Source organism: Pezoporus flaviventris, unplaced genomic scaffold, assembly GCF_033815535.1.
Source record: "Pezoporus flaviventris isolate CSIRO_AGI_PZ_B2104156 unplaced genomic scaffold, CSIRO_AGI_Pfla_v1 ptg000006l, whole genome shotgun sequence".
In the NCBI taxonomy this organism is placed as follows: Eukaryota; Metazoa; Chordata; class Aves; order Psittaciformes; family Psittacidae; genus Pezoporus; species Pezoporus flaviventris.
In genome coordinates, this window is record NW_026892554.1 from 10,364,871 (window position 1) to 10,379,274 (window position 14,404).

General features: G+C 43.6%; 1 protein-coding gene across 1 annotated transcript in view; it reads left to right on the forward strand.

Moving 5' to 3' along the window:
• Nucleotides 1-14,404, forward strand: part of HDGFL3 (HDGF like 3) — a 38,293-nt gene that overhangs the window by 22,516 nt on the left and 1,373 nt on the right. The window contains exons 2-5 of the mRNA XM_061446852.1: nt 478-554; nt 3,784-3,922; nt 5,209-5,367; nt 6,940-7,086. Coding sequence (XP_061302836.1) covers nt 478-554; nt 3,784-3,922; nt 5,209-5,367; nt 6,940-7,086 — 522 coding nt within the window. The remainder of the gene's footprint in view (nt 1-477; nt 555-3,783; nt 3,923-5,208; nt 5,368-6,939; nt 7,087-14,404) is intronic.

The following is a 14,404-nucleotide window of genomic DNA, read 5'->3' on the forward strand; positions in this document are numbered from 1 at the left end:
GGGGATGTTGTGCAGTTTACACTGTGTACCACCATCACAGCCAGGAAGCGCTGATGGGAGACTGTCCGGTTTTCCAGTTGCACAGTCTCAGAGATACCATCTGTAAGCCATTTGTTGCAGAAGTTACTTAGGTGGCTGTGTGAGATGACAGGATTACCCTCTGGGCTCTGTGCCTTTGATGAGGCAGCATCTGAAGTTAACACTTCCATTAAGCAGACTTGATTTTATTACCTTTGTGTACTATAATGCCCATGAAATCATTAAAACTTTCTGTCGGCTCCTTGGTCTTCTGTCACCTCCCTGTAGTGTTTCTGTCATATGCTGGCTCTGTGTGACCTGCCTGCCTGAAAGTCAGCCGTCTTCCCTTCCTCACCCCAGGATAGGACACTGGCACTAGCACTTCCATGGCTTGGTAGGGATTGTTGGGTGAGGGACACCACATTAGGGAATAATCTTTTTTCCATTTCTGTCTCGCAGATTGATGAACTCCCTGAAGGAGCCGTGAAGCCTCCAGCAAATAAATACCCCATCTTCTTTTTTGGGACTCATGAAACGTAAGTGAATGAACATGACCTTTTCCTTTGAGAATGACTTCTTCCACTGCAGCTGATGCCATCTCCACTGATTTTACTGGAACAGTCCTGACTGAAGCCATTGGGAGCTTAGAGACAGGCCCTAGGAGCCCAACTCATTTGTATTAAGACATGGAAGTTAAACTTGAAAGTAGGTGGGAATGCTGCTGCATGGATGATATATCATGGTCTAAGTATAAATAATAACCAGTGCTAGTGTTTCCCATAAAGAAAAGTGTTGGCATGAATTTATGAAAGGATCATCTGAGTTCTGATGCAGGGGCAATTTTTTGTTACTTGGATGTAGCTGACAACAGAGATGAGGTTGTTGCATTCAGACACATTTGGGTTCATGTCCTGTGTGAGAACTTGCTTGGTAGGCTCATAAAAAGAAAGGAAGCAGACCCCAGGGTCTCACGCCTTAAAGTATATGCGTTCCTGTGAGATTTGTGCTGGGAATATTGTAGGATGGAGCTCTCAGAAGTGACAGAAGAATTGAGCTGGATGAGCTCGTAGGGAAACAAAGGAATCAGAACAGAAAGGGTAAGTTAGGTCTCACAGTAATTACTACGGAGTTTCACAGTTACAATGTCCACGTCTCTATTTTAAACTATGTTTGAGGTAGTTAAAAATAAATCAAAGTTTCCATCTTGCATGAAATAGCCACATCTTAAAACTTTTTCTTCCCTATTTGCAGGCAACACGCTTTCTAGAATTCCTTAAAAAATGTAAAAATTAAAAATTGAAATTCTGATTGCATTTAAATTCAACTGTAGAGGTTTGAAGCTTTATTAAAACGCTATTGTTTATTTTTTAATTTTAAGATTATTCCATAATTAAAAACCCCATAGCTCATGCATCCCAATTTATTTTAAAAATCTTTAAAGGCAGTTTCTGCTTAATAAAGGTTAAAATAGCCTCTCTCTAGTTAAAGTATTTCTTCCCATTGCTGTAAGGAAACAACCTGATACTTTGCTATATTGTGATCTACCACTACTGTCAAAAATAATCCCAAAAGAATAAAGTTCAAGTAAATTTATGGTGCTTTAAAATCAGAAACCAAAATGTGATTTTATTTCATAATGGAACTGTTGTCCTTGAGAAATATTTTGAGAAAAACCTCTGACCACTTTTATTTTGAAATAAAATCCCAATCTGGTGATCCCTTTGTTTTGGATTTTGTTAGCCCATGGTCTGACAGCAACATCTGAAACAGGAAAACAGTTTGTAGTTACTACCTTAACAATTTAAAAAGCATAGCTATTAAAAATGAGTTTTAGATTGCAGCTCCTTCGTTTTATAGCAGAGCAGTGGAAACTGTTACACCCTCCCAGTGGCAATGAATGAGTTTCAAACAAAGATGTAGGCAGTCTTTCAGTGTTCACTGTACATAAAAGAGCTAAAATAAGGTAGCTCATGGTAAGTTTCATGCAGTTTTCCTCTGTTATTTGTGTTAGAACTGTTTGTATGTATTTTTGGCAACAAGAAGACATCTAGCATTAGCAAGAGCATAGGTAAGATAATTTATTCAGATCCATTACTTCATTGGAGCCTTTAATATTAACGAGACATCTGTTAGTTTGGAAATCACTTTTGGCTTTCAGGTGGAAAAGTATTCTTGGCTTTATAATTCTATAATTGAGATATTTCTCAATGGGACAACTGGGTGTGGATACCATTCTGTCTCATGTGTAGTTCAAGGAAAGCTCTTTCTCTTGAGACATGTCACCCAATGCCTTTAGCCACCAGTTGGCTCTGTGCTGGCAAACTTCTTGCCAGTGGGATGAATAAAGGGAATGAAACTTTTCACATTCATAAGCGCTGGGAAGAATCAGGGCATAAATCGGGCATTAATCTGAAATAACATTTACAGCAAGGAAGATGTGATGCTGTGATTAAGTTGTTAGCCTGAGACTGAAGAGACTTGGGTTTTCTTCTGTACTCTGCTGTCAGTTTGAGTTTGACCTTGGGCAAATCTCTGTGCCTCAGAAGCCCATCTACAAAAAAGGGCAATTTCCCAACCCCATGGTGATGTATGAGAATAAATGTGTTGTAAATGGTGGAGCTCCACAATCCCCTGGTAGTGGAGACCATAGAGTTAACATTAATTGCAAAGACCATCAAGAAAGTAGGACAGTGATTATAGTGAAGGACACTGTGACTTGTTCGTCTTCAGTCACTGGTGACATAGAATCTTCCATGTGGGAATGAAAGGAGTTTTTTGCCTTCACTATTTTTAATTGAACTTACAATTAGCTATCCCAGTACTGTAGTACAGAGCAGAGCAAACACACTGGATACAGATACCCAGTGGAAAGGAAATTGTGCTTTCTTCAGTTTTACATAAGAAGTTAGACTGTGAAGTATGTAGCAAGAAAGTGGATAAACCACCACTCTTCTTTCTTTCTGTAATTATTTTTCCCTGCATTGTGGTGCCTCTGCCTGACATTAGTTGGCCCAGTACAGAGCTGACTTACGCAGCAGCAGAGCACAAAATCCCTCCTTTGCTGTCTAAAAAACATTTTAGCCACAGCACCCTGTGTGTCTCATTGTTTCCATGTGTTACTCATCTGCCTATATTCACCCATTGTTTCTTGCCTTATATGAAATTGTAAAATTTTGGGGACAGAGAGCATTTTTATTTTGTTTGCACAGAATCTAGCATGTGGGGGGTTTATTCCAAGAAAGAAGCTCCCAGGCTTTCTGGCAGTATAGATAATAATGAATGCCACTGATTTTTCTGTCCCTTAGTACAAGGGATAAGTTCTGGCTCTTGGGTTCTAGGCACTCCTTATGGGCTTTAACTATGGTATTTCTAGGCCTTTCTGGATCTGTAACACATAGGATTAGAAGTTTGGTCCCCTGCTATTGCAGGCAATCACGTCATATAATCCCTTTCATAAACTGCTCCAGTGCCAGTTCCCAGCAGTAGTTAATACAATAAATGAGACTCGGTTTAGTTGTTTCTAGAGAGACGCAGCATGATTCTGCAACATCAAACATCAGGATGGTGAGCCAGTGCATTAAATCAGACTCACAGCAGTAACTCAAAGCCAGTGTGTTAAATAAATAAACAAATAAATAAAACTGAAAAGAAGTGATGGAATGAGCAGAAGAATAGGGAAAATATATGCACTGTTAATGGTGGGTGGGTTTTTGGAAGAGGAGCAATTTAAGTCCTTTTTTGAATTTTACCTTTGTTAAAATGCAGTGCGTTCCTGGGGCCCAAAGACCTTTTCCCATATAAAGAATACAAAGATAAGTTTGGGAAGTCAAACAAGCGAAAAGGATTTAATGAAGGCCTGTGGGAAATAGAAAACAACCCTGGAGTAAAGTTTACTGGATATCAGGTAAATGACTTTCAGTTGTATTCTTCATCTTTCTCGTTTGCTTCTCCGAGGAGTTCTTGTCAATGTAAACATGGTATGAGTGATGTGCAAGATCCTGGTTTTGGTGGAGATAGGAAGTTTCACAGCTTTTGTAATTGTGTAATGTAGAGACAACTGTGGTCTTGCACTCTGTGACAAATTGAGCTTTAATCATACTGCAGAGCCCTCTGCATTCTGTGATATTCTGGGGTGGTGAAGTGGAAAATTCTGCAGCAGATTTAGTTGAATTAAAAATGGAAGGTTTTATTTACTGCAGTATAAACATGAATAATTTCTGACTCCTTTCTGTTGTTTATTTTTGTAGCAGGTTCAGTGTATTTTACAGGGACCTTAAGGTCACTGCACTTTTGATTTTTACATCGGTAACGTATAACATGTAGGACACCACTGCCAAAGATGTGAGGGGTGAGAAAGTGGAGGTTTAAGCTGCTGTTACGAGATAGGAGCTGCTGTACAACAGCTCTCCCTGTAGGATGTCCGGAACAGAAAAGCTGGTGAAACTGGAGGGGAGAAGAGGAGTTGGTGGGCTGGGTAAAACCAAAGAACTTTTCTCATTAAAAAAAATATGGTCCTTTGAAGGCAGAAATCACCTCTAAAAGAAGGCAAACACCTATTACATTATTAGCACAAAACCTTACAAACCAGAGTTATGGACCACCTGCAAGCAAGCTGCTGCCCCTCTCAGTTCCTGTTTCATGTTTTCACCCCTGCAGATGTTTTGCATACACTTGGGGATTAAAAAAGCCCTCTAGTGTGTAGTCTGTGGGAGATGGGCTGTCAAAGGGCTCTCAGCCTTCTGGTCAGTGTTTGCTTTTTCCTAACACAGAATCCTGCGCTGTGGGGGGTTTGTAACAGCCACCTTCTCTCCTAAGTCTCTTGTGTTGCAGCCAAAGTCTAACATTTTCCATAGTTTCACCCAAAGTGGGGCCAGGTCTCTGAACTGAGCAACCCCTAGTTCCCTGGCAAACACATTTTTGTTATTGGATCTTCTGTTTCTGCGTAACCCCTTCAGAAAATGCTATCCCAGAACTTGTGTGTGATAACTGCTTCCAAGTGGTGTCTGAAACAATTGCCCTTGCAGCCCTTTTTCTTGATAATTGCAGGAATAACCTGAGCTCTTCCTGACTATAGTGATCGAAGTGTAAGCTGCCTGTTACAGTCTTTCAATCTTCAATACAGAACAAAAATGAGGTAATAGATTTTAGTGGGGTTTTTTTACTGTTTATGTTATTATTGTTATTTTAAAGGCAATTCAGCAACAGAGCTCATCAGAAACTGAAGGAGAAGGAGGAAATACAGCAGATGCCAGCAGTGAGGAGGAAGGTGATCGGGTAGAAGAGGATGGAAAAGGAAAAAGAAAGAATGAAAAAGCAGGCTCAAAACGGAAAAAATCCTACACTTCAAAGGTTGTCTTCTGAGTTTTTCCATTGTCACCAATGGGCATTTATAGTTAGAATACTGTCCACCTCATGGCAATCTGTTCGTCCTTCTGTAGCATTTTGATTGCAGCACCATAACAATAGTGTTCAAACAGGCAAAGGGAAGTGCTGATGGTTTTGTGACAGCCTTGGTGAGAGAGCAGTTGAAATACTCTGCCCTGTCCTGCTGCCCACACTTTGAGGGGGGAGGTGAAAGTATGGGAAGGAGTTCATAAGGGCTGGAAAGAAAATCTGGGCAAAGTTGGATTAGTTGGTTTGATCCTCTTAGGTAACTATTTCCCCATAAGGAGCAAAAAATGCCTTAGGAGTGTGCATCTTGGGAGACGTGAGTTCAGGTTTGGTTCCTGTCCAGTAGAATTCATGCTTCCCTCTCCGTCTCCAGTGTGAGTGCCCCAGATGCTGTGCTAAAATGCCGTCGGGTCATATGTGCTCATCTGCTCTTGTAGCTGAGTGTAAAATGCTTCAGCACAGGATACAGAATGGAGGAAGAACTAATTCATTAAGCAGCGAGGAGGGCGCTCAATCTGGAGATGAAAGACTTGCAATGTAGTACCTACCAGCCCTCTTAATGTCTAAGTAATGGGTCAGATGAGGAAGCTAAGGGTAACGTGTCTCAGGTTGTCTCCTAATGGCTGGTGAATGTAATCCCCAGCACACGGACATCTTTGGGTTCAGGTATGCTTCTCACTTGCCATGTGGGTGAAACGGAGCAGCATTATAGTCACTTCCTCCAGTTTTGTGTGTGCCTCTAAGTCTGTAATTTGCTTTAAAAAATGTGGAAAAGGTGGCAGAGTCACATTTAGTCGCATTCATGTTATTCTTCTCTGAAAGTGAAAACTAAGTGAAATGAGAAGCAAGTAAACAATGTGATCCAGGCTCAGCCTGGGGGAGAGCAGGAATTTTCGTGGTTCACCCACTGAACAAAACGTAGTAAGTAATTTCACCCCCTTTGTGTGTTTTACATTACAAATTCAGGTCTGGTCTACCATTTTCTTTCCAGAAGACTCTGGGCAAACAGAGGATTAGGAAAATGGTGGCTTAATGCCACAATTTATCCTTTTGTACTGTAGAATTGCATAACATAAAGGGAGCAGAAAAGATGTATTGGTTCCACATGGCTTTAATGTTAATATATTAAAGCTGACAGCACTAAAAAAAGTATGGAAAGCAGCTCTGCTAATGTTATTCTCATTTTACATCTCTGTGTTTAATCAAAACTTTTGTCAAGCTGGCACCATCTGTTTCATTAACTAACAAAACCTACAGGTGACCCAACACTAATACCCATCTCCTATTACTGTGTCTTACAGTCAGTTGTGCTGCCAACCTGTGTTGAACACAGAATTTCTCCTTCTGTTTCATTGATGGCAGTAACTCCAAGTACTTCACCTGAAAAACACCTTTCACCCCACATATCCTCCCCAGTGTTCACCTTGAACAGGGAACCACATCATCAGACAGCGTTACACATGCATCTCAAAAGTGGTTTTCTGTGACTGAAGCTCAGTTTTTACTTTTGACCTTTGTCAATCATTTCAGAAATCCTCCAAGCAGTCACGGAAATCTCCTGGAGATGAAGATGATAAGGACTGCAAAGAGGAAGAAAATAAGAGCAGCTCCGATGCTGGGGACGCAGGCAATGACACAAGAAACACTTCTTCAGATTTGCAGAAAACCAGTGAAGGGGTAATCTTCTGTTAATGCCATTCACTTCCCATGCAGTTTGCTACAAGGGGGCTGCGGAGCCAGGGGTGAAAGGCAATTGCAGTGACCTGTGTATATACCACGTGAGATCTTTTTACACTGCATTTTGGTGTTCAGAATGTGTCTGTAACAGAAACATGGGACTGGTCCTGCACTGAAACAAATTTTGCTCTAGAGAAGCAATAGGAATTGAATAGGAAAAGATACTACACACATTATTTTTGTTCCAACACTTGCATAGATGTCAGCTGAAAAGAACTGTTGAAAACCATGAGCTGGAATGATGCAAAATGGATGTGAGAGCAGAATCAGACTGTTTGCATAATACCTTTTGGCTCACTAAACAGTGGGAGCCTGCTTATCCTTTCACACTGGTTTAACATTTGTGCAGTCCCACTGACCCCTCTGGAGTTCATGAAGGTTTATGTGCACATTACAGACTGCATGCTGCAGGTTTCAGGGCAGATCCTGACATGGGAGATGACTCTCCAAGGAGGGGATATATTGTATGCTCCAGAGCAGCTTCATATGATCTCCTTGTATGTTTGTGTCAGTTTTGTGTTTGTATCAATATTGGGGTTTTGTGACCACAACAGCAGAAAGGAAGGCTGCTGAGCAAGGGAATTAGCATGGGAATTGGTTAATCATCAGCCACCTTTAAGAGCCAGTGCTGTTTCTGAGACACTGGAGCAGCACAAGCCTCCCTGCTCCAGCACTCGCAGCTCCATCTCAGAGCCAGTTCTCATGAGGTTCCCATGCAAAGGCCCTGCCACGTGGCCAGCAGCCAGGCTGGGCTGTCGCAGGAGCTGCTGAGTGGCACGAATCCCCACATGTGAGAGGAAGCCAGCCAGCGCAGGCTCTCTCTGACATTGCCAAGGTACCTTTAGCACCCAGCTGCGTGCTCAGCCTCCTCCCATTCTCACAGAACAACCTCTGGGGAGCTGCTCTTGTCTCCTGCTTAGAACCTCCTCCCGGAGCTTCCTCTCCCCCATCTCTTTGCAGTACAGTGAATGTGTTTCGTGGCTCTTCACCTTATAAACACTTTGGCATGTGGCTCGCAGGGCCAGGACAGTAACATGCCCTGAGCCTCTCCCATTTTCTCTGAATAAGCCACTGCCTTAAGCCACTAGCTGATACAATGGGATGCTGTGCCCGATTGTGCCTTCCCAGCACCTCACAGTATTTGATTCTGGGGCTGAGGAGTGTAGCGAGAGCATCTGTTGCCCACATTCTAGGTAATGAACCCTGTGACGCTTTTATGTCTTCAAATAGGTATTTGAGTAAGAAAACAGGCCCTAAGGTGTATCTGAGGTGGCAAAAGGTTCAGGAGAGCTTGCTTTGTTTCCTGTATTTGTAGCAATGACAGTGGATGTGACTGAACTTCAGGCATGTTCTCCATGTAAGGACTAAATGCTTACTGAGTTTGTTCAGTTGCAGACTCAGCGGCTAAAAAGCCACCTAGGATGTTGGCTTTGTGTGGGTGACATTCATACAGCTCTTCCTTCTGTATCTGCCACACTTGTAACAGCTGGAGGTAGAGTCCAGCATGATGGAACATCATGGAGCTGCTCTGCAGTGTTTTCAGGATTGCAGGTATTTTAGACTCTGTGCTGAAGTGTCAGCAGTCTGTCCTTCCTGCCAGCACCAGCTCCACAGAAATATAGTCCACATTGTCACACCCACATGAGGGGCTGACTCTACTCTGACTTCTGCAACTCCAATGCTCAGGCTTCACCTCACACTGGAACTTCTTTAACTAGATCTTGGATGCTTTTAACATGGGAAAGGTGAAGGTTTAGTAGTATGTACTAAAAAAGAGATGGAGAAATGGTTTTAAGGGTTTATAAGCACTGATAAGTTTGGAGAAATTCACATCCTGATCCAGGTAGTTCATCTTGGGCATTTCTGCCACAGAATCAGCATTTCACATGTAAATTCTCTTCGGTGTTGCTTCTGGGATTTTGTCAGCAGTGCAGTTCTCTTTTAGGACCAGGAGGGGACACTCCATCTCCTGGCATCCTCAAAACCAGATCAGAGTGGTTTTAGAATGTGTGCCTTCATCAAACACAAGCACTTGGGGAAAGAGTAACCAGATTGTATTTTCCAGTTGGAGCAGTGTGTGTCTGCACTGACCTCCTGGGGCACGGAGCTGCTGTCCTGCAGGCACGTCCTGCCAGACATCCAGACTGGGAGCGCACCGGAGACACTGAGCTCCTCCACCCCATGCGCTTGGACTCCTCTTCTGTAGAAAGAAAGGTCGGAAAAGGCCAACACTTGCCTGCAGAGTTGGGGTATGGGCCTCTTGTTCACAGGCATGAACCGAGAAGTATGTCTAGGTCTGCTAATAGACACCATCATCAATGAGATTGTGGTCTCTTTAAAAACATGTAGCCTGTGAGAAGAGCACTGCACCACCAACACGCTGTGTGAAGATGGGCTCCCTGCTCCTCGCCAGCGCAGCACAGGAGTGCAGACACACACACACACACAGACCCCGCACTTCCCTGTCCTGAGCATCACTCTCAGAGTGTTTCTCTGGCCATGAGGTGGCGCCAGGAACACACCAATATGGACCACGGCAGGGCTGGCCCGGGCCCGCGGTCGCACTGGACAGCGGCTGTGTTGGAATAGCCTGCAGAAAGGTGCCGTGAAGGCAAAGAGACAGAAAAACGGGAATCAGAGCCCTGGACGGGAGAATTCCATTCCCCTGGTTTTGGCACCAGGAGCGGCTGCTTAGAAGACGCCTGTAGCGGAGCTGGTAAGGGCTGTGGAAGGTGCAGGGCTCAGCTCCCCATGGGCTGTGTCCCAGAGAGCCCTTGTTCCTGTGCTCTGCACCTCCGTCTCTGACCGTGCAAGAGCTGCCTAGAGGATACAACAAGCTTTTCTCTTAATAATGCTACTAGTAATGAGGTAGTCATTATGTGTTTATATGGACTGCAAGGTGAAGACACATCTCTTCAGATTGGAGGCAACCTTGCCTTTCAATCACATTCATACCCTCAGCATTATGGGGATCTTCTTGAAGGGCTAACAGCTGAAGCCAAACGATTGCAGGAGCATCTTCATCTTCACCTGTATTTTTTAATGAAATTTCTAACCTCCAGGTGGTGGAGGAAAGCTTGAAGATGTGAAGCGATGGCTTCCTAAAGGCTCAAACCCACAGCAAATAAAAGCACTTCCAAAGCTGTGAAACTTTTTCAGCCAATTTCATACTGTTCAAGGTCTGAATTTGCGATTTTTTTTATCCCTGAGTTTGACAAAGCCGCTTTCTTTTCTTCACTCCCTTCCCTAGTATCTCAACTATTCTTGAGTACTCCAGGGACTCTCAGCAGAAGAGCATTACCTTCCTTAGACTCAGCCACAGTTTAGAATTGCATCCTGCCACTACCTGTTTCTCAGGCTCTTTCCCTCAGTGTGTTCTTTGACTGATTCCTTCCCAGAAAGATGAAAAGCATCAACCTCAGAGTTGTATTATCTAATTGACTAATAATATATTAGCTAAGACAGCCCAGCCCTGAGCTTGCTCAAGAGTCCTAGAATGCCCCACGCGAGACCTCTGTTGTTAGTGAATTGTTTTGGCTTTCTCAAAGCACCACATAAACAGAATATTCCAGCGCAAAGGTCTTCATGGCTCTGTGTTGTTTACTTTCTATGGTTCAAAATTAGCTCATAAACCGGTGAATTCATGGCGCCAGAGTTATATTCCACATTTCAGTCTCCAGTGACTTGTATGTTTGGTTCTTGGCTGGCATAACTCGGAATCTTTATCATGAACACCTAAGTTGCATTTTCCTTTCAGTCTCTGGATACCCATATAAAGATGTTTGAAAGCTGGCTGTAGTCCCTGCCCTATTAGAGACTATTTGAACGTTAAGGTCAGCGCTCAGGGTATGTGGCAAGTTTTTCTTTTGATAGTCACTATTTTAGTGACAGTCCGGACACTGTGTTGGTGAATGAGGTGTTCCCTTCATGTACAGATGCACGGGTTACCTTTCAGGAGGCAAATGATTTCACCAAGTCTTTGAAAAATAGTAGGTTTGTTGGAAATTAAATACATTTTTTTGCTCCTGATACAGCCCAAATATTAAAGTGGGGTAAAGGACTGTGATCTCTTTGCTTGCACTGACAATCAGTTACTAACATGGAAGTCAGTGGATCTATTTGTGGAGGTGACTGCTTGCCAGCATGAATAAGGGGATCAAAATCTGGTCCAAAATTACTGCCATCTGATACTATTGCAATTGGGAGAACATATTTAAAACAGCCTGAGTCCAGGACATATTTTTTGTTGTGATGTTCTTGTGGGGTAGCAACAATTCCAGTCAGTGCTGTGAAAGACAAGTGTCATGGCCAAACTGGCCAAGGAAACACAGGTTCACTGTGTCCTTCTGATGTGGTTTTGAGATGTTTGGTTCCTTCGCTCTTCCTTCGTTCCTTCTCAAGAATAACGTTGGTTGGGCTGCATAACGGGTCTGGCGGTTTGTCAACATTGAAAGCAGAGCAGTTAGGGCTCTAGTCAATGTAAAAGTGTTTATGTGGGCATCTTTCCAGAAAATGAAAACAGAACGTGTGTTTCTGTCTGATTTTTCCCTGCAGTTTGAAGTTAAAATCTACCCCTCCAAATAGGTAACATTTGTAACAGTGTGTCACAACTATCGCACAGTAGAAATTGCTATGTAAAAATCAAACAGTGGCATACTCTCTGGTGTAAAGAATTGTGTTGTCTGCTGCCTTCCTGCAGCTCAGGATAAAGTGCTGCTAAAGCAATGGCACATGGGACAGAAGTCACGAGAAACATAAACTTCTGAACACAAGTTGAGATTAAAGCAGCTGGTGTAAATTAAATACACTCTGCACCTCTGTGTGCATTGAATCCTGTAAACATTTTGACCTTAAACCAACACGGAATAACAATGATCATACACAGCAAGGAAATAATTATCCTTCTGCCCATCCAGCAAGAGCTATTATAGTACAGGATGGCCGAGTCAATTGCCAGTCACTGTTGAGGAAGGAATTTTCAGTGCCAGAAGAAACAAGGCAATTCGTGAATATAGGTTTATGCCCTCTGTGTGTTCTCTATCCTTCAATTTTCTTGACGACTGATACGTTTCACTGGAATCAGTCATGCTCTGTGCTCTTTGTTTTGTGTGCAGTAGCACTGGTCAGCGCAGCACATGTACCAATCGTACAGTAAAGCTGAGAGGCTTGTTCAGACAAAGATGAGGAGAGCTGATCTGTTTCTGGAGAGACGTGAAACCATGGAGACCATGGAAAGTGCATCCTTGTTGAGCAGTGAGAGCCTGAGCTGCCTGGGTAGGGGAGGGAGCCAAAGTCCCTGCGTGGCCCCAGGGTATGCCTGTAGCAGGGGAGAACTGTCAACTTCTGGGGCACCTGAGACAGAATGTGTCTTGTTTGTGCCATGCTGGGAGATGGCGCAGGGAACTGTGGAAACCCTACATGATTATTTGCTACCCAGCCCTTTATTGTCCCTCCTGTGCCACAAGACACATATCCATGAGACACTGGGGAGTGGAAGGATTAATATTCCCAGCACCCCACATAAAAATGGTGCTTAGCCAATCTTCCAGCTTTAGCCCAGAGGGGAGTTGTTGTTAGTAAGTGCAAAGGTTTCATACTCCAAAAGGACAGCTTTCCTTACTGGAGCTGGGAGTGGTACCCTAGGGACTCACTGTTTCACCACCCATCAGGGCTGGATAGCAGCTGTCATTAAGAACTTTAGCAGAAGGCGTGGTTTGGTTGACTAATCTTTTGTTTCAATGGGTGTCTGTCCTTCCCTCTGAAGGGAAAGAAGCAGCAATGAACCCTTCTAAGCCATGTCTCCAAAGCTGCAGTAAGTATAATCTCAGTGACTCTTAAACAGAAGAGAGGTCGATGAGAGCGTGGTACTCTGATGAGCAACACATTGTCACACCTTTGGGAGGAGGCAGTGCTCAGGCAGTTCCTGTAAGCCATCATCACATGCACGAGTATTTTGTAATAACCCGTTATCATGTGTCCTTAGTCAGGATGTCCCAGGACCTCCCACGTGGAAAGTGCAGGTTTCCATTACTTACTGTTTGCAAACTTGTTGTCACAGGAGAGAAGAACCACACTGAACAGTGTTCTGTCTTAGTTCACAGGGGCAGCAACAAGGCTGGGATTCCAGACTGCCAAGTGAGCACTCATATGCTCTTATCCTCAGGCAGAGAAGCAGTGTCTGCTGTAGCCATGGGGGAGAGCTTAGGCAGCAGACTGCTAGCACAAGGACGTTAATATGTCTTTATATTCTTCTCTGGATCCTGTGTAAAATGAAAACTCCATCTCCCCAGAGGATTTAACCTGTACCCCCCACTTATTCCTTGGTGATGATTTTTTTAACTTGGATGACCGCAGTACTAGTTCCTTCGTACTGCTTCTGTGTTGTGTTTCCTTCTGTCTGTCAGGGTGTGGGTGGACAAGCATTCACTCAGAATTCTTTACAGAGGACAGAGATGCCTTGCTCAGGGTTAGGTAGGCATGTAGCACTGCATGTCAGCACACTGCTGCACAAAGCAGGGTCCTGTGCCTGTCGGTGAGTTTTGCTATCTCTGCTTAATATGGAGAAACCAAGACTTGGAGACATTTGCCAGGATCACATGAGAACAGTGATCCTGTTCCCACTGATGCCAGTGGAGGCAAGTGCTGACCTTGACTCAGTCACGAAGAGGGAGTTTCTTCCTTTTCTGTCATCGCCTCCCAGAGAACTCCAAGCCAACTCCACTCTGTCCTTTTCAGAAGCAGCATTCCGATCTGTTAGCTAGGAAAACTGGTCAGCTTTCTCCGTGCTTGCTGGGTGTTTGAGCACAAAACACTGTTTTCAACATCGGGAGGTGCTCAGGGATCCAGCTGAGCCTGAGCTTCTGCACAGAGCCTGGCAGGGATCTGGGGTAGTGGAAAAATGCAGATGGTGGCTGTGTGTGAAGAACACTAAGAGATTCCTAATGAAGTGATTGGGGAAAACAGAAAAACAACCACATCTGTGACTGGAGCTGCTTATTTGAATAAAGCCCAAACGTTTACTGTTAAACTGTGTTCTCTACTATCCTATAGCGGTCTGTTTAATTGATTCTTTAGTTGATGATGTTTAGTTGATATAAGCAGTTTTGTTTAGAAAAACGTTATTGTTGGAACAGACCAGGTGGCTCCTTGAGCCCGGGCCTTTGAAGTGTGGCAGTAAGGCATTAGTTACATAAAGTTTGTTACAGTATGCTTTTTCTTAAATTAAATGTGATATCTTTTTTCTCTCTCTCTCTTTCAG